This window comes from Phyllostomus hastatus, unplaced genomic scaffold, assembly GCF_019186645.2.
Source record: "Phyllostomus hastatus isolate PE091 unplaced genomic scaffold, TTU_PhHast_1.1 phas_scaffold_93, whole genome shotgun sequence".
Lineage (NCBI taxonomy): Eukaryota > Metazoa > Chordata > Mammalia > Chiroptera > Phyllostomidae > Phyllostomus > Phyllostomus hastatus.
This window is the reverse complement of record NW_025334042.1, coordinates 27,526,508-27,547,432: the sequence shown is the minus strand read 5'-3', so window position 1 is coordinate 27,547,432 and position 20,925 is coordinate 27,526,508. Positions and strand designations below refer to the sequence as shown.

The window sequence follows — 20,925 nt, the reverse complement described above, 5'->3', positions numbered from 1 at the left end:
TCAATATAATGAAGGAGGTAGACAGACAGAAAGAAACATACTTACTTAAATATTTAGAGTAACCTGGAAAAATTGATCTGGCAAAAGTTTGTGAAAGTTCTCATAAACAAAATTTTGAAGCAATTAACGTACGGGGTTGGCAAAAAAGTTCTTTTTTTTTTTTCCTGTAAGATGGCTCTAGTAGCACTTAGTTGTCTTTAATTTCATTTGAAACAATTTTGTTAGATTGTTTTGTGACAGCTGTCATATCAACATGCATTTTAAAAAAACTATTGAAATTGGTGAATTTTTGTGTAGCCATTGTAACATTGAAGATGGAAGAAAATACACAACATTTTTAGCATATTATGCTTTATTATTTCAAGAAAGGTAAAGATGCAACTGAAACGCAAAAAAAAAAGATTTGTGCAATGTATGGAGAAGGTGCTGTGACTGATCGAACATGTCAGGCATTTGCGAAGTTTCGTGCTGGAGATTTCTTGCTGGATGATGCTCCATAGTTGGGTAGACTAGTTGAAATCAATAGGGATCAAATCGAGACATTACTGGAGAACAGTCAGTGTCATATCACATGGGAGATAGCCGACCTACTCAAAATGTCCAAGCCAATAAAGTTATTGGTGAAATTGAAAAGTGTGTCTTTTATTTTATGGAAAAAACTAAACAAACTTTTTGGCTAACCCAATAATAGAATGCAACCAAGGGAATTCAGATGGCCTGTGAGAACGGGTAAAATGCTGAAAAATGTATGGTGGATGGCATTTTGGTGGATGATAAGAAGATCTTAGTAACTCAGATTTTGTTGAAGAATTTAATTGAGTTAGATGTTGAAAGTCAGAGCAGCAGTGTTCTTTGAGAAGGGTTTTTCCATCTTTAGGATGATGGCATTTGTGAGAAGGAACGTTTATAATAAAAAGACTAGAAGCTAAACAGTTAGAAATAGGGTTGTCTTCTTAGGTCCACACTAGAATTGTGACTATAGAAATAGCAACAAGGAGGTGTAGAGCAGAGTCAGGTTTCAGCGCTGTGATACCTCTGAAAGCATGCAGATAGTCCCTTTTAAAAGTAGAATAATTTAGCAGTTAATTTTTATGAATGATTTAATGTTTGCTCAGGAATTAAGTCCTAATCATAAATATTAATTTCTGGACTTAAGTACTATAACATGAAGCACACAACCCTGAGAATGAAGCTACATTTTAATATTTCTGCTTTTTATTGACATAGGACACTGAAAATATATATGAGCAGAGGAATAGTGTAATACATTTTTCCAGGATGTGTTTATATAAAAAAATTCTGTCTATGTTGTATCTATGTGAGCACATGGTGATTTTGCACGAGGTAAGGTTAAAGGGGAAGCCACAGTCTACTGTCTCTCTTGGCTCTTGCAGTAAGTTGGTCAGCCTTTTGACCTTTATTTTATCTGAATCAATTCAATGTCCAGTGCTGCTCCAAAATCCAAACAAAGACTTTGTTTCTGGTTTTCTCTGTTATTCTTACCTAAAATATACCAATAATTTTAGTCTTAGTGATTTTTGTCAACAAAAAAGTTAGCAATTTATAAGTATACACTTTTGCCCTGGCTGGTGTGGCTCACTGGATTGAGCACCGGCCTGTGAACCAAGGGGTTGCCGGATCAGTTTCCAGTCAGGGCACATGCCTGGGTTTCAGGCCAGGTCTCCAGCAAGGGGCGCATGAGAGGCAACCACACACTGATGTTTCTGCTCCTCTCTTTCTCCCTTCCTTCTCTTCTCTAAACAATAAATAAGTAAAATCTTAAAAAGAAAAGAAAAGTATACACTTTTAAACCAATCAATCAAATTTTAAAACATCATTTAAATAAGAGTACTACATGTTGAAAATACATATGGTAAGTTTAATTAGACCTTCAGTATTCCCATAGAATTCATAGGTATATCATGTTTTGCCCTTATAATTTCAAATACATAGAAATATTTAGTTGTATTTAGTTATGCCAGCTTACCCAAAATTATCTGTAAGCATTACCAAAAGAATTTCATTTGATTGGATTCCTGCCTCAAACCCTTGGCTGTAACTAAATTCTGTCTTCAGAAAGGCTTTTTAAGGGCCAGGCTTATAACTTCATTTACTAAAATTAGTAAATTTTAATAGATTAAAAGTAGGTTAACCTTCTCTGCTTAGTGATCAATACCCAGTGCTTATCTTGAGAATGAAATGGAAGTAGCAGCATAACTGAATGATGTAACAATGACAGCTTTGGGATTCTAGCATATGTCTGTTCATTAGTGTGCAGTGTTGTTATAGGCATATAGTGTCTGTGATTCTTGGAAGGAACTTCAGTATTGTTTGAGACTTCACTAATTCATTTGTAATGTTAAGTGGACAAATCAGGATTCATTTAGATCTTATACCAGTTACTCTATATATTTTGCTATTAAAATTATAGAGTAGAAATATATCTGCAGAAAGGCCTTAAAAATACGTTTTCATTCTCTCACATGTAGCAGAATTTATGGACTTTCCCCACTCTGTATAATGCTCTCAGAGATAAAAGTGAAATAATGAATTATTTTAAATATTAATTAATATTAACCTACTTTTAATATTCCTGATACTGCAGCTCCTATTTTTAAAATGAAGTTGTGCCATTTGTGTTATTTATGAATAATTCCTTTCTTCTGGAAAGAAAAAAACACATCTTAGAAGTATTCAGAGTGGTATTATATGTTATCTAATTGAAAAGCCTCTCTCTGGTAGAAGTATGATTAAGTAGACTGATAATATTCTATTTCTCACATTTGCATATGATGAGCTGAAAGCAGATACAGTACTTTTTTTTTTTCAGTAGTAGTAACGAAAGCTGTGTTTTCAGTGGAAACTCTAAGGATTGGTAATTCTTTGGCTTTCACCATGTAAAAGTATAGCCTGTCTCTAACTATGTTGGATAAAGCCTGTGAAGCATCATTGATGGGTTTGCAATTGCACTGAAGAGAAAATAGAGTTACACCATCACCTTGGCATTCCTGCCGGTGTGGAAGCACTGGTGACAAGTAGATAATACTGCAGTGCAGATGTAACTGCACAGGTCTCTGCTGCTCCCAGAAGTCCGGTAAGATCCACTTCATGTATCAGGCTATCAGCCAAAAACTCCTTTTGGTTACAAGTTATAAAACCCACTCAAACTGCCTTTAGCAGATAAAAGGAAAATATTGAAAGCTCATAGGGATTCTCATGAAACACAGGTAGAAACCAAGTTTAGAGCCTGGAACTGCAAGACCATCAGGCAGAGGACACTGAAGATATCCATGAGCAGAGGAATTCCCCTTCTTTCTCTCTGTACCCCCAACCACTGTTCACTTTTCCTGTATTCCTTGGCAATGTCAACACTCAATTTATAATCTTATAAACCTTTGGGATTCATCTTTATCACCAAAATCCCTTAAACTCTGTCTTCTATAAATACCATACAAGTTTTCAGTTGGCATATGCTATAAATATACCTGGCAAAGAGGCCTCCCTCAAGATGCAGGGTGGAGGTGGGAAGGGACAAGCAGAAGCTGCCTCTGTACTGGAGTTACAGTTAATCATGACCACCTTTAGCGTTTCCTGCCCTCACGGGTACCTTTGGGGTGTGACCTCTTAACAGCCCCACTGCTGCACCTTTACTAAAAAGGAGACTGTAGCAAACATTTTAAGTCTCTCGTAATTACTGCGTTAGCAAAAACTTATTTATGTTTAGCTAAAAATTCACAATACCTTGATACTGTAACAGAAATAAAAGTTTTTCTAAACTATAGTGCGTACAAAATATTTAAACTGTGTGATATCATGGAAAACAGAAAGAAAAAGTAGCACGGAACCATAACTTAATTCATCAGTGTGAGACATGAAGAAATGTCATGGTAGAGAAAGTAATTTCCTCCAAAATCAACTTTATAATACAGAATTTTAAAGATGAAAGGAATGGGGTAAAAGAGTGAATGCACCTTACTTACCGAATCACCTGGCAAAAATAAGCTAAAGAACCATCCTCCCCTGCAGAATACATAGAAAATATCCCATTTAATCATAAATAGTGTTTAACCAACCCAGCATATATAGTTTATAAAACAGTAGTACTTGTCCCAGTATAGTGAAGATGGTGGATCCAACTCGCTTGTTTTTCATGAATTATCTTAGTAGCATCCCTGAAGCTATGTGGAAAAGTAATTCAAGTCTCAGATTTCACTTGGGATATGACTTAAATTAATAGACATGAAGCACACACACAAATAATGTCTCTTGATAGTTAGGAATCATTAGTTAGTTGATTGCCTTGCAGGCCCCTCCAAGCCTCTTTCTTTACACCACTCTTCAAAACCAAGTAGAGTAACTTATCTCTGTCAAGAATTTAGTCTCAGGGCTTTATTTCTGTTTTGAATGTATATAATTTTTGTTAGTTAAAACAGCAGTATGGTAAGTGGTAAATTAGAAACCTAGGCTGTGAATGTTAATAGTACTTCTTTAAGTTAACTTGCTTTAATTTCTCTGCTTTGCTATTTTTATAAAGTGAGGATAGCAATTCCAGAATACTTGTAAGGCTTCCTGGTATATAAAAGAATGTCAAAGCCTATATGAAAATATTGTTAGTGACTTAGTGTTTCTTACATACCAATGATTTCTAAATGTTATTTTGTTTAAACAAATAAAAGCCCTTTAAAAATTATAACCCATAACCATTTCTAGTTATAAAGACCTTTGCCAAGGTGGGATTCCTCTCTATTATCCTTGAATTCTTCCTTAACTTTCTTTAGCCTTAGTCAAATCTAAAACATGACTTTTTTGTAGTCAGGACTTTGTACTTTTCTTTACTTTTTTTTTTTTTAAGATTTTATTTGTTTATTTTTAGAGAGGGGAAGGGAGGGAAGAAGAGAGGGAAACATCAGTGTATAGTTGCCTCTTGCACTCCCCCTACTGGGGACCTGGCCTGCAATCCAGGCATGTGCCCTAGACTGAGAATCAAACCAGCAGCCCTTTGGTTTGCAGGCCAGCACTCAATCCACTGAGCCACACCAGCCAGGGCAGGATTTGGTACTTTTCTGATTATTAATGTTAAGTAATTTGAGGACTGGACTACCTCATGATCAATTTAAAATGTATTAATTTCTAAAAAGATTTATTTGTACATAATCTTAAATAAAACAAATTTTCTTTGGATAATTCTAACTTAAACTGTCACATTTTTCTTTTACTTGTATATTCCTTAGCCTCATTTAATTTCTCACCCAATGTAATGTCTTTTATAACAGTTAGCTATATGTAAAAAGTCAATTCAAATATACATTAAAATATTTATCTTTTTAACCTGATTTTTTTTGGTCAAGGGAAGTACATCCTAAGTGACATCCTTTAAAGGAGCTGACTTGCCATTTTAACCTGTGATGCATTTCATTGTGATGAACTTTTAGACATTAAATTGGGAAAATATCTAAATTAAGCCTTTTTATTAGAATCTAATTTCCTTAAGGAGGGCATGCTATATTTCTGACCAAATACAGGGCCTTGCACATGTTATTTCCAGTCATCTGGAAGGCACAGCTGCCTTTCATTCAAAAGTATATCTGCACTTAGATTCATTAATATCGATAATAATATTTGTAGGAGATGCAAAGCAAAACAGAGAGCCGTTTTCATTTGTAAGCTGAAATGACACACGCACCATTGCTCCTTATTTTGATTTACATCTCTCTTAGTATTTTATTATGAAAAATTTCAAACTTTAGGAATTATACACACACATATATTCACCTAGATTCTATAATTAATGCTTTGTTTTATTTGCTTTGTCACATATTTATTCCTTTATTCATCCATTAATTTATCTTATTTTTGATGCATGTCAAAGTATGTTACAAATCTCATTACACTTAACTCCTAATTCAGCATGTATACCATGCTGAATAGAGATGGTATATTTTTAGAGATCAGTATTTGTGGCTCCCCTCTCTTTTATCTTAAAATTTTTATTTATTTTTACAGAGAGGAAAGGAAGGAGAGAGGGAAAGAAACATGATGTGTGTCAGAAACAGCAATTGGTTGCCTCTCTCATGCCCCCAACCAGGGACCTGGCCTGAGACCCAGGCATGTGCCCTGACCGGGAGTCAAACTGGCAACTTTTTGGTCTGTAGGCCAGCATTTAGTCCACTGAGCCACACCAGACAGGGCTTTCCCCCCTTTTTAAAAGAGATAAAATATTACAGATAACAAATAAACCCCTCTCAGATCCCTGCTGGCTTCCTCCCTTCTCAGAGCTGTCATTCTTATGTATGTTTTTGTATTTTTATAAATATAGATAGGTATCCCTAAATGAAATAAACTTTCAAAAATGCATAAATGGTATTTCTATTTCATTTGCAACATTTTTCAGTTGGTATTAATTTGAAATTTATCTAGTTCCTGTATTTAATCTCTGGGACCTGCTTTTGGCATCAGTGAGAGCCTGTAGACTCTCTTGAAATTACTTCATTTTTTTTTTAATTTAGTGTATTGTGATTAAAAGAATTAGTTAGCTGGAAAGGATAAAAAGACAATATTTAAGTATTAATCTTTGAATCCTATAAATTTATAAATTGATCTGCATTTATGAATGAGAATTCTATAAACATGGATTGCCACAGCATTTTTGTTTGTTTTGTTTTTTTTTTAGCATTTACTCACTTTATCATTAACTTTGGATTTGCTTGTTTATGTGGCTGTAATAATTGTACCCACATATTGAATGTAGGCAGTTGCAATCTAATTCATGTTGCTCAGAATGTATTTCTTAACAACTACCAGTGTTCTTTTTAGCATCTGTGCCCTAAAAACCTATGGGGCTGCAGCTTTGAGGAGGACATTTCAAAGACCTTTTTTTCTATTAATATATCACAAGGAGCAAGCATAGTTATAATAGCTTTGACGCCTTTTGCATTGCTACAGACCCAAAATTAAAGGGTCTAAATTTGTCTCCAGTATTTAACATCACTATGCTGTCACTTTTTGCGTGACCTCATCAACACATGAGACATTATGAATGTTTCCTTGTATATTAAGTCTCAGTTGGAGTTACTTATTTTAACTTACATTTTTATATGCATTTCATCAAAAGACTGTAGAACATTTCACAGATACTAATTATATTTCACAATGTTCCTTTAAAGGTGGTAAGCCTTTATTTCCACTTTAAGGGTAAAATAGTTGCAAATGTATATATTATTTACTTCAGCAGGTCAACACCTATCACTACAGCTTCACCTTTTTTCAGCCCTTAATCCTCTTTAACAACAATGCTTAATAGATTTTCTTGGGTGATGGAAATATTTTATATTTGCACTGTCCAATATGGAAGTCACTGGTATTTGTTTTGTTTTACTATATTTTATTGATTATGCTATTATAGTTGCCCTGATTTTTCCCCATTTGCCCCCCTCCACCCAGCACACCCTATTCTCTCAGGCAATCCCCACCATTGTTCTTGTCCATGTAAGTTCTTTGGCTACTCCTTTTCCTATACTGTCCTTTACATCTCATAGCCATTCTGTAACTACCTATATTTGTACTTCTTGATCCCCTCACCTCTTCACCCATTCTCCCCCTCATCCCTCCCATCTGGCAACCATCTGGTAACCAGCTTCTTTTCTCTTGCTGATTTTAAGAGTAGTCTCTCTTTATCTTTAACCTTTGGCCTTTTAATTATAATGTATCTTGGAGTGGGCCTCTTTGCATCCATCATAATTGGGACTCTCAGTGATTCCTAGACTTGCATGTCTATTTCCTTCACCAAATTAGGTGAAGGAAAATTAGTTTTTTTGCACCATTTTTAAAAATAGATTTCCAATTTCTTGCTCTTTTCTCCTGGCACCCCTATATGTGAATGTTGGACCTCTTAAAGTTGTCCCAGAGGCTGCTTATACTATCCTCATTTTTTAAAATTCTTTTTCTCTTCTTGTTGTTCAGATTGGTTGTGTTTTGCTTCCTTATATTCCAAATCATTGATTTGATTCTCGGCTCCATCCACTCTACTGTTGCTTCTCTGTAAATTGTTCTTTATGTCAATCAGTGTATCCTTTGTTTCTGACTGGATCTTTTTATGCTGCCAGGTCCTTGCTAAGTTCCTTGAGCATCCGTATAACCAGTGTTTTGAACTCTGCATCTGATAGAGTGTTTATTTCCATTTCATTTAGCTTTCTTGAGTTTTGATCTGTTCTTTCATTTGGGCCATGTTTCTTTGTCTTCTCATTTAGGCAGCTTCCCTGTGTTTGTTTCTATGTATTAGGTATAGGCTGCTTTGACTCCATGTCTTGGTAGTGTGGCCTAATGTAGTAAGTGTCCTGTAGGGCTCAGTGGCACAGCCTCCCCTATTACCCAAGCTGGGTGCTCAAGGCCCACCATTTATGTGGGCTGAGTACACCCTCCTCTTGTAGTTGAGCCTTGGTTGCTGTTGGCAGGTCAATAGGGGGGATTTATCCAGGCTACTAAACTGCAAGGCCTGGCTGTGACCATTGACCACCAACTCCACCCTCTGTGGAGGATCAGCTGTGCAGGGGTAGGGTGGTGGTGCTCCAGTGTGGTCTGTAGCTGTCCACTGGGTGCCCTGGCCCTGGGGTTTCCTATGTGGTGCAGGCCAAGGTCAGCCGCCACCTGTATTTTGCCCCAAGTACCTGCCTGAGCTGTAAAGCTGTCAGAGATGTGTGCTACTTATGCTGGGCTTGGAGATTCCCAAGCAAAGCCAAGCTGTGACTCTAATCTGACTGTCCCTAGGGCTCACTGAAGCCGGCTGTTGTTTGCTTGATAGAATTTTGGAGCCAAGACCATCCATTCTTTTGGAAAAGCAGCTTGGGTGGGCCCCTAAGTTGGGTGGGGCAGAGCCTCTGGGGATATCCAAGGTAGGTCAGTGTTAGCCTGGTTGATAGAATTTCAGATATGGTACCAGCTTCTTGGTTCTGTGGAGAGTGGATTTATCCAAGGGACAATGGCCTCTGCTCACCAGGATGCCAGACACTTCATTTTCTCCCTCTATACCACTGGTACCTTTCAAGCTGCTACCCCAGTGGTGGAGCTTTGAGGGAGTGAGTATAAGTCCCTGTGTGGATTCTTTAAGAGGAACTACTTGGGGCTCCAGCAGTTTCTTCCACCGACTCAATATTCACTGGTTTTCGCAGCCAGAAGTTGGGGGCACTTACCTATCTGGAATGGAATCCTGGGCTAGGAGGCCATGGTGTAGGTCTGGGACTCCTCATCCCTTAGATATCCCTCCTAAATTTTTATCCACTTGGGTGTGGGACCAGCCCATTCTGTGTCTGCTGTCCTCCTACCGGTTTGGATGGATGTGGTTTAATTCTGTAGTTGCCAGACTTCCATTCAGCTCAATTTCTGATGTTCTTGAGTGATGGTTGTTCTATATTCTAGTTGTCATTTGGTGTGGCTGTGTGAAGAGGTGACCCATGTCTGCCTGCACTCATCTTGACCAGAAGTGGAAGCCACTAGTATTTGAAATAGGGCCAGTGCAATTGAGAAACTGAATGTTTAATTTTATTTAATTAATTAAAATTAAAATTTAATTGGTTACATATGGCTAGTGGCTATATTAAATAGCACAGCTCTATAATCTCCATTATCCTAATAAACTTCTCTTGCAGTTAAGCAGTCACCCTTTCATATTCAAATTCAATGTATTTTGTTTGTCAGCTTCTTTGACTTTTCTCTGGCATTTGATTGACTATATTCTTATTTTACAAACTTCCCTTGGCAGCTGTGCCTTCACTCTTTCCTGGTTTTTAGTCTTCCTTATTGTCTTTTCTGTGGCTTGATATTGATGTTTTTAGATGTCTACTCTTGGCTGCCAGAATTTTGATCTTATATTACCATTTTCTCCTAGCTGAGTTTAGCTCTTTATTCAGCATTTACTGAGTATCTACTGTGTATCAGACACTAGGGCTAGAAAGAACTTAGCAGTTTCTTCAAGGAACCCCCATGACCTCAACTAGTTTGAATGTAAAGATATCTTTTTCTCCCTGACCGCTTTCTCCCTCCCTCCTTCCTTCTCTGTTTCCTCCTTTGAAGTCTAGACTTAACTTCCTTTTGAGGGATACCACAGTTACAGACTGGGTACTGAACTTATCTCCCATTCCAGTACCATTCCCCTTGAAATAAATTAAAAACCTTCCATCCATCCTTCTTTATTGTATCCATATTACTTTTTTAATGACTTGTAAAGCCTCTAATCTCATCTTTAACAAACACATCCTTCCACATTCATTGTTCCTGCTGTCAGGAGCCCATAGCATTGGTTTCTAACCACTCCCTCTCCTTGATACATCAGAAGGACCCACTTCCTCCTTGTAGCTCTTTTCCCATTTGCTAATTGCTAATTTATAGATTTAGGTTTGAATTCCTTGAAGGAAAGCTCTTCATGATGTACTTTGTGGGTGAACACACACTGTGCTTTAGCTGTGCCAAACCGATTGAATTCCCCATAAAGCAATTTCCTTTTCCTCCTCCATGTTTCCCTAGAGTGAACTTCTCATGTTTAAACAATCAGTTCTTGAGATGGCAAATGTGGCCATCTTACTGATTTTTGAAACATGTACATGATTAATGTTGGCAGAAAGTGAAGGACAACTTGAAGTGAAACTAAAACCAAAATAAAAGCAAACTCTAGTCCAGGGGTGTCCAACCCAGGATGGCTGTGAATGCAGCCCAACACGAATTGTTAATTTACTTAAAACATTATGATATTTTTTTGTAATTATATGTCGCAGTGTATTTAATGTGTGACCCAAGACAACTCCTCGTCGGGTGTGGTGCAGAGATGCCAAATGGTTGGTCACCCCTGCAGGGTGTCTTCAATTGTCAAAATTAGATGTTAAACATAAAAAAAAAGGAATTTGTTCAAACACCATTTTCTAATGTCTCCGTCTCTAGACCATGTCAGAAGAGTTGTTTTCCTCTTTCCATCATCAGCATCACTGTATACTAATGCTTTCTGTATGACAAGCACTATTGTGAGTGTTCTTCATTATCTTATTTATTCCTATACCAGCATAGTTAGGTCTGTAGGTACTGAAATAGAAGCACAGAGACTGAGTAGCTACCCCTCCCTCCTTTTTTTTCCTCATCTGTGTGATTCTGTTTTTTTTAATAGACTTTATTAGTGCATTTTTTGGTTTACAGAACAATAGTAAGAAAGTACAGGGTTCCCATATATCCCCTCTTTCCTTACAGGGTTTCATCTATGATTAGCATTTTCTTCTTACCAAAAATAGGGGTGTCATTGTTGTGGATTTTAACAATTTTAATGGGTGTGTAGTGGTCTCTCATCAGTGCTTTAATTTGTCATACTCTGATGACATATGATGTCGAACATCTTTTTATATGCTTGTTTGCTGTCTAGGTATCTTCTTTGGTGAAGGGCCTGTTCAGATCTTTTTGCCCTTTTTAAACCAAGTTGTTTTCTTATTTTGAGTTTTAAGAGTTCTTTGTATGTTTTGGATACCAGTACTTTGTCAGATATGTTTCGCTAAGATTTCTCTCAATCTAAAGTTTGTCTTCTCTTAACAGTGTCTTTCATAGAGCTAAAGTTTTCATTTTAATGAAATCCAGCTTAGTGCTTTGTTTTTCTTTTTTGGAATGTGCTTTTAGTGTTGTCACCTGGAATTTACCTTCTAGACATATTATGGTTTTGTATTTTACATTTATGTCTGTGATGCATTTTGACTTAATTTTTGGGAAAGGTGTACGATCAATGTCTAGATTATTTTGAGTATGGATATCCAGTTCTTTCAGCACTATTTGCTGAAGACTATCTTTTCTTCATTCAGTTGCTTTTGCTCCTTTTTTGAAGATCAGTTGATTATATTTGTATGGGTCTATTTTTGTATTCTTCATTTTGTACCATTGCTCTCTTTGTTTTGATAACACCATACAGTCTTAATTCCTGTGGCATTGTGGCAAGCTGAGTAGTGTCAGCCCTCCGACTTTGTTCTTTATCTTTCATGTTGTATTGACTATCCTGGGTCTTTTTCCTTTCCTTATAAAATTTAGAATTAATTTGTCAGTATCCACAAAATGACTTGCTGGGATTTTGTAGACTATTGATATGAAGGATTATATTAATTGATTTTCAAATGTTGAACAAGCCTTGTGTACTTGGAATAAATTCTACTTGGTTGTGTTGCATAATTCTATTACATTGTTGGATTGGCTAATGTGTTTCGATGATTTGTTGACATCTATGTTTATGAGAAATATTGGTCTTATTTTCTTCTCTTGTAATGTCTTTGTCTGACTTTTGGTAATAGGGTAATAATGTCGGCCTCATAGAATGTTAGGAAATTGTTCCTTCTGCTTCTCTTTACTGTAAGTGATTGTAGAGAATTGGTATAATTTATTCCTTAAATGTTTGGTAGAATTCACCATTTAAGTCACTTGGGCCTAGTGCTTTCTGTGTCAGAATTTACTTATTTACAAAAATTTACTTATTTATTTTTGACACTATTACAGATGTCCCTCATTCTCCCTTTGCCCCCACCCCTACCCAGCCCCCAGCTACCTTCACCATAATGTTGTCTCTGTCCATGGGCTATGCATATATGTTCTGTGGTTATTAATTGTTGATTCAATTTCTTTCATAGATATAGACCTATTCAGATGATCTATTTCTCCTTTGTTTGAGTTTGGGTACACTGTGTCTTTCAAGGAATTGATGCATTTCATCTAAGTTATCAAATTAAGCACGCATGGAGTTTTTCATATTATTCCTTTTAATGTCCATGAACTTAGTGGTGATGACCCATTTCAATTTTGATATTAATAAATTGTTTTTCTTTTTTCTTGGTTAGCCTGGCTAGAGGTTCATCAATTTTTTCAGTCTTTTCTAGCTTAAAGTATTAACTTGTTTCTAACATATGCATTTATTATTTCCAACATATACATTTAATACTATAAATTTCTAAACACTGTTTTTGGTACATCTCACAAATTTTCATAAGTTGTATTTTTATTTAGTTCAAAATATTTTAAAATTTCTCTTGATACTTATTTGATCTGTGTGTTATTTGAAAGTGTGTTGTTTAATCTCCAAATATTTTTAGATTTTCTAGCTATCTTTCTGTTGACTTGGCCCAGAATGTTGTTTATTCTGGTGAATATTCCATATGAGCTTGAAAAAAATGTGTAAAGTTGGAAATGTGTTTCACCAGGCCCACACTTCCTCAGGACATGCTGGGGGGAATCGTTTCCTTGCCTTGTTCATTTTCTAGAGGCTGCCTCATTCCTTGGCTGGTAGCTCCTTCCTCCATCTTTAAAGCTCATCATTCCACTTCTATTTCTGTGGTCTCATTTCCTCCCCCCCCCCCGCCCCCGCATTCCTTCTTTTCAGGATTTTGTGATTATATTTTCCCCATCTGGATATTCCAGGATAATCTCATTCCAAAGTCCTTAACATAATTATATCTGCAAAGTCCTTTACGCCTTGTAAGGCAAATGTCTCCATGTGTTCCAGAGATTGGGATGTGGACATCTTGGGTGTGGGGATAGAAGGCATTATTCAGCCTACCAAAGTGGTGAGAACCAGGATTCGAATTCAATAAACCTGCTTATGAAACTGCTTCTCTGCTCTTTCCAGCTGCCATACCGCCTTCTACATTAGATACATCCTTTATGCTTTAATTGTCTACGTCTACCCTTCCAACTAGGATGATCACAGGACATAGAGCATTTGAACCAAATGAGCTCAGATCAAGGAAATAATACAGAATGATGAGGCCTTTAACGATAGAGAAAATAATTGGTCTTATTTGGTTCCTCAGCCTTTTTAAGGAACCTTATATGTGTATGTCTGACTTTAGCAGTTAACCATTTACTGCCAAATGTTAATATAAATTAATATTAAGTATATGCATATATATTTAAATTTAAGTGTTCTCCTATGGCTAGTTGGCTACTGTATTAAACAGCACAGCTCTGTAATACCTAACATTCCACCACATTGCTCTTATAGCACTGTAATGCTACTTCTAAAGAAAATTTCTGAAATGAATATTCTAACAAGTCACGTTCCCTTAATTTTTGGTTTCTCTCTTTGTGGGATCAGAGTTAAGGCCTAAAATAATATACATTTTAGAGATATTTTATGTCATTACAAGTATTTTAGATAGAACAAACTCACCATTGAGTTTGGCCAGATACTCTTCCAGTCACCAGAAGCATGATTAATAGTAAAAGGCCTCGGTAGTTCATTTTATCATATTACTTTATTCCTAGAAGTACCTTGTGAGAATTTAAGTAGTAACACAAGCTACTATAATAAAGACTGTGTGAAACCACATTTGAATAGTGGTTTATTATACTGGCAAATTTAACTACATTTCTTTGCAGTTTATGTGAACCCCACCCAAACTTTAACCTGTTTCCCATTTTGATGAGGTCCAATCAGGGGAAAAAGCAAAAACAAAATAATCTTCCTGTGTGGCCTGTTGATATCAAATCTGAAGATTATAATGCATTTCCAGCTACGAACATAAGCAAACAAACTCTCCTACAGATAACTACACCCTTCCTGTTTGGGCCTGAGTTTACTGTGGAGCAGGTTTCGGAAATAGGTTTCTGACAGTGGTGAATTTTATTTATAAAACGTTGGAGGGTGTGGTTCTTCCTTTAACAAAAAATTAATTATTTCCTGTCTAATGCCCAACCAGTGCATTTTAAGCAGTCTTTTTAGAAAATTTGAACTTTAGTAGAGGATTACCTTGCTTTAGATAGTTCTGCTTGTCGACTAATGTACCAAATTTGTCCGTTACAATAAATAATTCAAAAAGTACTTACAATGAAAAAATAAAAGACAATCTTTAAATTCTTGTATTATCTCCAAAATGACAGTTTATAATTTAAATAAATGTATGAACATCTTTTAATATGGTTTTACTTTTGATATGCAAATCTGTATCACATTTATGTTCTGTAAATATGCTAAATGAAGAGTTAGAGTTTAGGTAAAACAGCAGATTTACATTAAAGAATTTGCAGGTTAATTCCCAGTGTAACATTATCCTCATCTAGTACATCTGTTATAAAGAAGCTCATAAAATTTAGGCCACCCACAAAGTGGTCTGCTGAGGCCTGTGGTTGGTGTTCAGATGCTGTTATTATGTGGGCTGACTGGTTTGGAAAGGAATTCACCTCCAGTGAGACTGAAGCTTCATGGGCTGACTTTCCTCCACGGGGGCTGCATCCGCTTGACTTGGTGCTGTGTGTTTGTCAGACCGGTTAATGTGCCCTGTTGCTTTGACATCATACATAATATGTGAATGGTATACCATTTCTATGTTGTTTTATTAGGGTAGTATTATCAACTCTGGGTCATGTAAATCTTAGGGTAAACAAATAAATGTGTTGGTTTAAATAGCTGAATTAAGCTTAATTGCTATTACAAGTAAATGTCACCATTATTTAGCAAAATGTGTGTGTGCACACTGAGGTGGAGAAGGCAGCTAAGGGATTTATATATTTTAATTTCTCTGTCATTTGAAGAACTTATCCTTTTAATTTCCTGGAGGCTTATAAATAGTTTTCAAGAACAAGGACATGGATTTAGTACAAGAGTCAAATTTAAATATTCTTCTTCTAATACCTATTTTTAAGGAATCAAATATTACAGACATTTAGAAAATACAGCAGCAACCACCACATCTAGCAGTGGTCATTTGAGGAGTAAGCACTATCATAAGCCAAGCAATATCTCACATCACTTTTTCTAAAATTTTCTAAATGAACAAATCCTTTTTCAGAGAATAAACATGTTGTTTTTGTTAAATTTAGAAAAGTCAAAATTAAATAGGTTTTAAAAATAAGATAATTTGTATTTCACTGAATTTCATGGAGACTTATCTATAATTTTTTAAACACGTAAATTATAAATAATGAAAAACAGCATAGAAATCTGAAATGCATTTTGTGACAACAAATTAAGGAAATGACATTTCCTTAATAGTGTGAGGAAACAGCAATTTTTGGACAGGAAATAACATTAAATTGCCACTGATAAAATATACATACATATTAAAGTAAAATAGTAAACTATAAACATTAAGGTAGAAAATATATGCACATGATTACATGTAATGTGTATTTATGTATACACATGTGCACACATGCACAACCATGTGCGTGTGTAACACTGTTTTGATCTTAATTCTGCCTTGATGACTTTATAGTTAAATAATTTATAATTTGAAAGGTTTTTTTTTCAAATAGATATTTTTGGCATTCTTATACTTGTTTGTTGTATACTAAACAGAATGTTGAATATGTCATCTGGTCATGATTCAAACAAATAATATGAAGTTAGGGGCTTGGAAACTTATTTCTTCCAAACAAGTAAATGAGTCAAGCCATTAATGCGCCTTACCTAACTAGTCTTTGTTCCTAGTTCTTCTCATCACTGGTCTGATGTCCTTTTTCAGACTGTCTTATGCTGACATGTGCCGTGCCTAACTTCTGCAGTTAGTAATGCAGTACATCAGTGTTTTTCTCCTCATTCAAACTGTCAGCAGACCTCAAAGATAGAGGTTTACATGTCGTTTTGCAGTAGTGACTGCTCAGGGCCAACAGAAGTTCAGCCTTATTACTGTGTCTCCCTTTTAAACATTAGCATCATAATTCTGCCAAGTGAACCAGCTCAGTCATTGACTAATTATTTGCACTTTTAGCTAACCACAATGTATTTCACCTTCCTAGGTTTACCGGCAAGACTGTGAGACTTTCGGGATGGTTGTGAAAATGCTGATTGAAAAAGATCCTTCATTAGAAAAGTCCATACAGTTTGCATTGAGACAGAATTTACATGAAATAGGTGAGCGGTGTGTTGAAGAACTCAAGCATTTCATTGCAGAGTATGACACCTCTAGTCAAGACTTTGGAGAGCCGTTTTAGAAATTTACTTGCTCAGGCAAAAAAATGTTTCTAAGGGTTTTTTTCCTGGATTGTGTAAATCCTTAATATATGGATTTTTGTATGGAGAGAGGTATCTTATGATAGTTGACCACCTTCCCAATATCAAATAAACATGTAAAAGAATCTTAAGATATTTTAATTAGAATTTTTTTTTAACCAGTAGAGCCTCCTAATCCATACTGTGTGCCCCCCCCCCCCCCAAAATGATGGGTGAAGTAATGTTTCAAGTCTGGAGAACAGCTTTCTGTACTTACTCATGTTCTGTAGTCTTCCATAGTACGTGATCATTCACTTGGTCACACTAGTGTAATTTTTAGAGATGGTTCCATTTAAACATTTAGTTTTTTGCTATTCATAGTGATACCTTGTGAAAATGTTAGAATTCTAAGTTGTGATTTTATTAACTTCTTGCTTATCTTAGGCCTTGTAAGTTTTAATATGTTTAAGAATAAGATCCAAAGAAACTGAATACCTTGGTATCTTAGAGAATATTTGCTTTGAGTGTAAATTTTCATTGTGGTAACTAGAGCACTTAGATCTCTTACGAGACGCCTCACAATAAAATCCTCTTTTCCAAGTAAATGAACCTAAATTAATCTCTTCTATTAACCCTAAGGCTCACACAAGAATCCTAAAATTCTTGTGTGAGCCTTAAACAACATCATATATAGGTAATTTGAAATGAAAGATGAGGGCTATTTTAAAGCTGAGGTTTCTTTTAAAATTTCTGATTGAAAGAAAAATTTAGAATGTGAGGGAGTAGTAGAGCTTCATTTTTTCATGGGCCCAAATTCACCATCTCAAGAAAAATGACTGATAACATATCCCTGATTAAACCATTTGCAAATTATGACTTTGTTAACTTCTTTGTAGTCTAACAACTTCATTGTTTTGCTGCCCTTTTAAGGGGTTTTTAGTCCTTCAAAATTGTTCTTGGAAGAAACAAAGCAGAGGAGGTAGTAAGCCTAGCACAACTACCTTTCGCCAAGGAGTTTATTGTAAACAATCCTTCATGAGCGAGCCATCCAAATGACAGGTTAGTTAAGACTCTAACTGGGACGATTAGGATATTCCATTCATTTCCTGATGACTTCCAGCTGCCCAGTGGCATTTAGCCAAAATATGTAATTTTGTGGCATGAGTTAGGAAACCTTAAAAATTGTGTTTGTTATTACTGTCCAATATCACTATCCTCCCATCCTCTTTCCTTTTCCACTCTCTCCTCACTTGAATTCTGGCATCATTTTTTGCTGGCCTTTATTGATAGTATCTTAACAGCTACCCCAGAGTAGATAAAATTTTTATTACATGTGGAAATAGCAGTATAAATAATTTTAGCAGATCTTTAATAGGTACCTCAAAACATGTATTATGCCATTCCACAAATTTAAAATTGAATTGAAGGCAACAATTATTTTCTTAAATTTCCTATATAGGACCACCTTGATTTTTTTCCCCCCATTTAGATGTTTTACATAAGCCCAAACTCAACCCATGTATCATCTCTGGTATTGTTTCCTAATGTGAACAATGGTTTTGTTTGTTACAACCACTTTAGGAAGACTGAAAGTGCTGATTTTGTTTCTCCCCTGCCCCTGTGTTTTCCTTCTCCTTAAATGTTCTAATTCCAGGATTCTTCTTTTTAGTCAAGGTGTCACAGTTTAAAAATAAAACTTGAGAAAATACCATGGAGGCAAAGAGTTGTTCACTTTTTTTTGAAATTCATTAAATTATAGAACTTTAACTCACAGATGCATTTAATATAGGTTCAAAAGATCATTTTTTCTTCACCCCCTTCCCCCAAATTACATTCACATTTAATGCTGTTTATAACTTGCCATCAGCATTATATTCTTGTAGGTTTATCAGTGTTAAAACTATGTTTTTTTTTTTAAGCTTTAAAATCTAATTTTAGGATAGATTAATTCAGATGTGTACCAGAGTGTGTATTTTGCAAAACGTTCTTTATTAAAAAATTTGTTTGTAAATTATCCATTGTTTTTGAATATTCCCAACTGATGTGATAAAATTTTCATTGTCTTATATAAAGCCTTGATGATCAAAAGGGGAAAGCAGATATATTGTGAAGCTTTTTGTGAATTTTAAAAGAGCGAAATAAAACAACCAGGTTTAAATAATTACATTGTCTATTTTCTCTTTAACAGGCTAAAAGTAAGTGTTCTGCTGAAATGTAAATTTTTATTCCTTTCTACTGCAAACTTATTCCTAAGTGTTCAGTTCAACTGCTCAGCAGGATAAAGTTTGAGAATTGAGACAGTATTACCTTTGGTGTCTTATGGAGTCTTGACACCTGAGAAAGCAGTTAAACATAAGGTCTGGCACACCGTAGTGCTCATTGTGTGATAATGAGCCTGAGTTTCAGAGCAGTGTAGGGTTAAAATCCTACATCTTTGTCGTAACCTCTGGAGGGCTCAGGAACCATGTTGTCTTTGTGACCCCCGTTTCTAGCATAATTTGGAATGTTTTAGATACTTAAATTTGTTGAGGCTTCACAAAGGAAGCAAAATTTGACCCTTGGGTCTTGGAGGAAAATTTATTCAAGCAGAGAAAGGGAGGTATTTGAAGTCCAGGAGGAGGGGACAGTGTAGGGACTAAAGCTGGTCGGCGAAGATTATAGGGACAAATGTAAAAAAAGGTAGGCTGAGAGCAGAATATGAAGGATTTTGAATGCCTTCAGCTTTATTCTTCTACTTAACAGTGAGGTTTAAAAATATTTCTTTTGTATTTACTCTTGCCAGAAATGTTGATTTCTCCTATACCCTCAGCCACTTCCTAGGCCTGAGCCAGATCGTAGACCCAGAAGCTCTTGAAGGACAGGGGAGCCAGATCCCCCGAAGAAAGGACTCTGCCACACTGCTAAAATACTGTATAGTGGTTTCAGCCTCATTTCAGAGTTTCCTGCCAGAGATCCTTAAGTCCAAGACTCTGACCATTTTTTGACAAAAACTTTGGAGACAGTGGTCTGGTCATATTCATAGTGGACGGTATTCAGTGTTGTGGTCTCCCAGACCCCCACGTGGCTCTACTGCTGTAGCACTGCTGAGGCTGGCACTTGGGGCTCCCGTAGGGACGGCCACGTTCTGCTTGCCACACCAAGACCACGGTTTGTGGGTTAAGCACAGTACATTTATCACCTCCTTACTGTAAGTTTTCTTCAGCACACTGATGTTACCCAGTTCAGTGGTAAAAAAAAGGGAGGGGACTAGTAACTAAGGTAGTTAGCAGAATATTTTTTCTCCTTTCAAAACCGAGTTATATGACTGCCGTATTAGAAGTGTATTTGCTGTGTTACTCTTGCAGTTAGGTGTGACCAAGTTAGGCTGAGTTCTTTCCTATGGAATTTGAGTGAAAGTGGTACTACTTTTGGGCTGGGACCTGTAGGACAATAGATACTCTTCTTTCATGCTGTCTCTTCTCTCTTCCCAAAAGTAGTAGCAATAGCAGCCCAGCCCTGATAGCAAACAGGATGGAAGGAGCCTGGATCCCTGTGTGACCACATGGAGTGTTACTGAACTGTTGCATGAAAGAGGAATCAATGTCTTTATTGTTTAAGCCACATGATTGGTTTCTTGTTATAGCAGCTCACCTTTTCCTCAGGTTAATATAAATGATTAATACAAATATTTGAGGCTTAGCTCTACTGAGGTTGACCTTGGCTGGCTACACAAGTCCCACATTTCCATTGTAATAAGTGATCTGGTAGTAACAAGGACTGTTTATATTAAAGGCTTTGTCAGTCCATTGAGTTTGTTTCAAGTTGTATTTGAAATGTCACTTGATGAGAACTATCATTAAAGCCTCAAACATTTGTACAGCAGTAGAGGCAGCTTGATTCTATAGCACACTTTTTTGATCTCTGCTCTCACAGATTAATTGTGTTCTAATGATAGACCATTATCACTAAGATTGTATACGGTTTTAAACTGTTTTTCTCATTCATGTGTGTATATG

The 20,925-nt window shown here is 36.1% G+C and overlaps 1 protein-coding gene across 6 annotated transcripts in view; it reads left to right on the top strand.

Annotated features, from left to right (window-relative positions):
• PPHLN1 (periphilin 1) overlaps nucleotides 1–19,091 on the top strand; it is a 103,625-nt gene extending 84,534 nt beyond the window's left edge. For all 6 annotated transcript variants that reach the window (XM_045829221.1, XM_045829219.1, XM_045829218.1 and 3 more), the window contains one exon: nucleotides 16,738–19,091. In XM_045829221.1, coding sequence (XP_045685177.1) covers nucleotides 16,738–16,932 — 195 coding nt within the window. In that variant the 3' untranslated portion in view covers nucleotides 16,933–19,091. The remainder of the gene's footprint in view (nucleotides 1–16,737) is intronic.
• The last annotated feature ends 1,834 nt before the right edge of the window (nucleotides 19,092–20,925 follow it).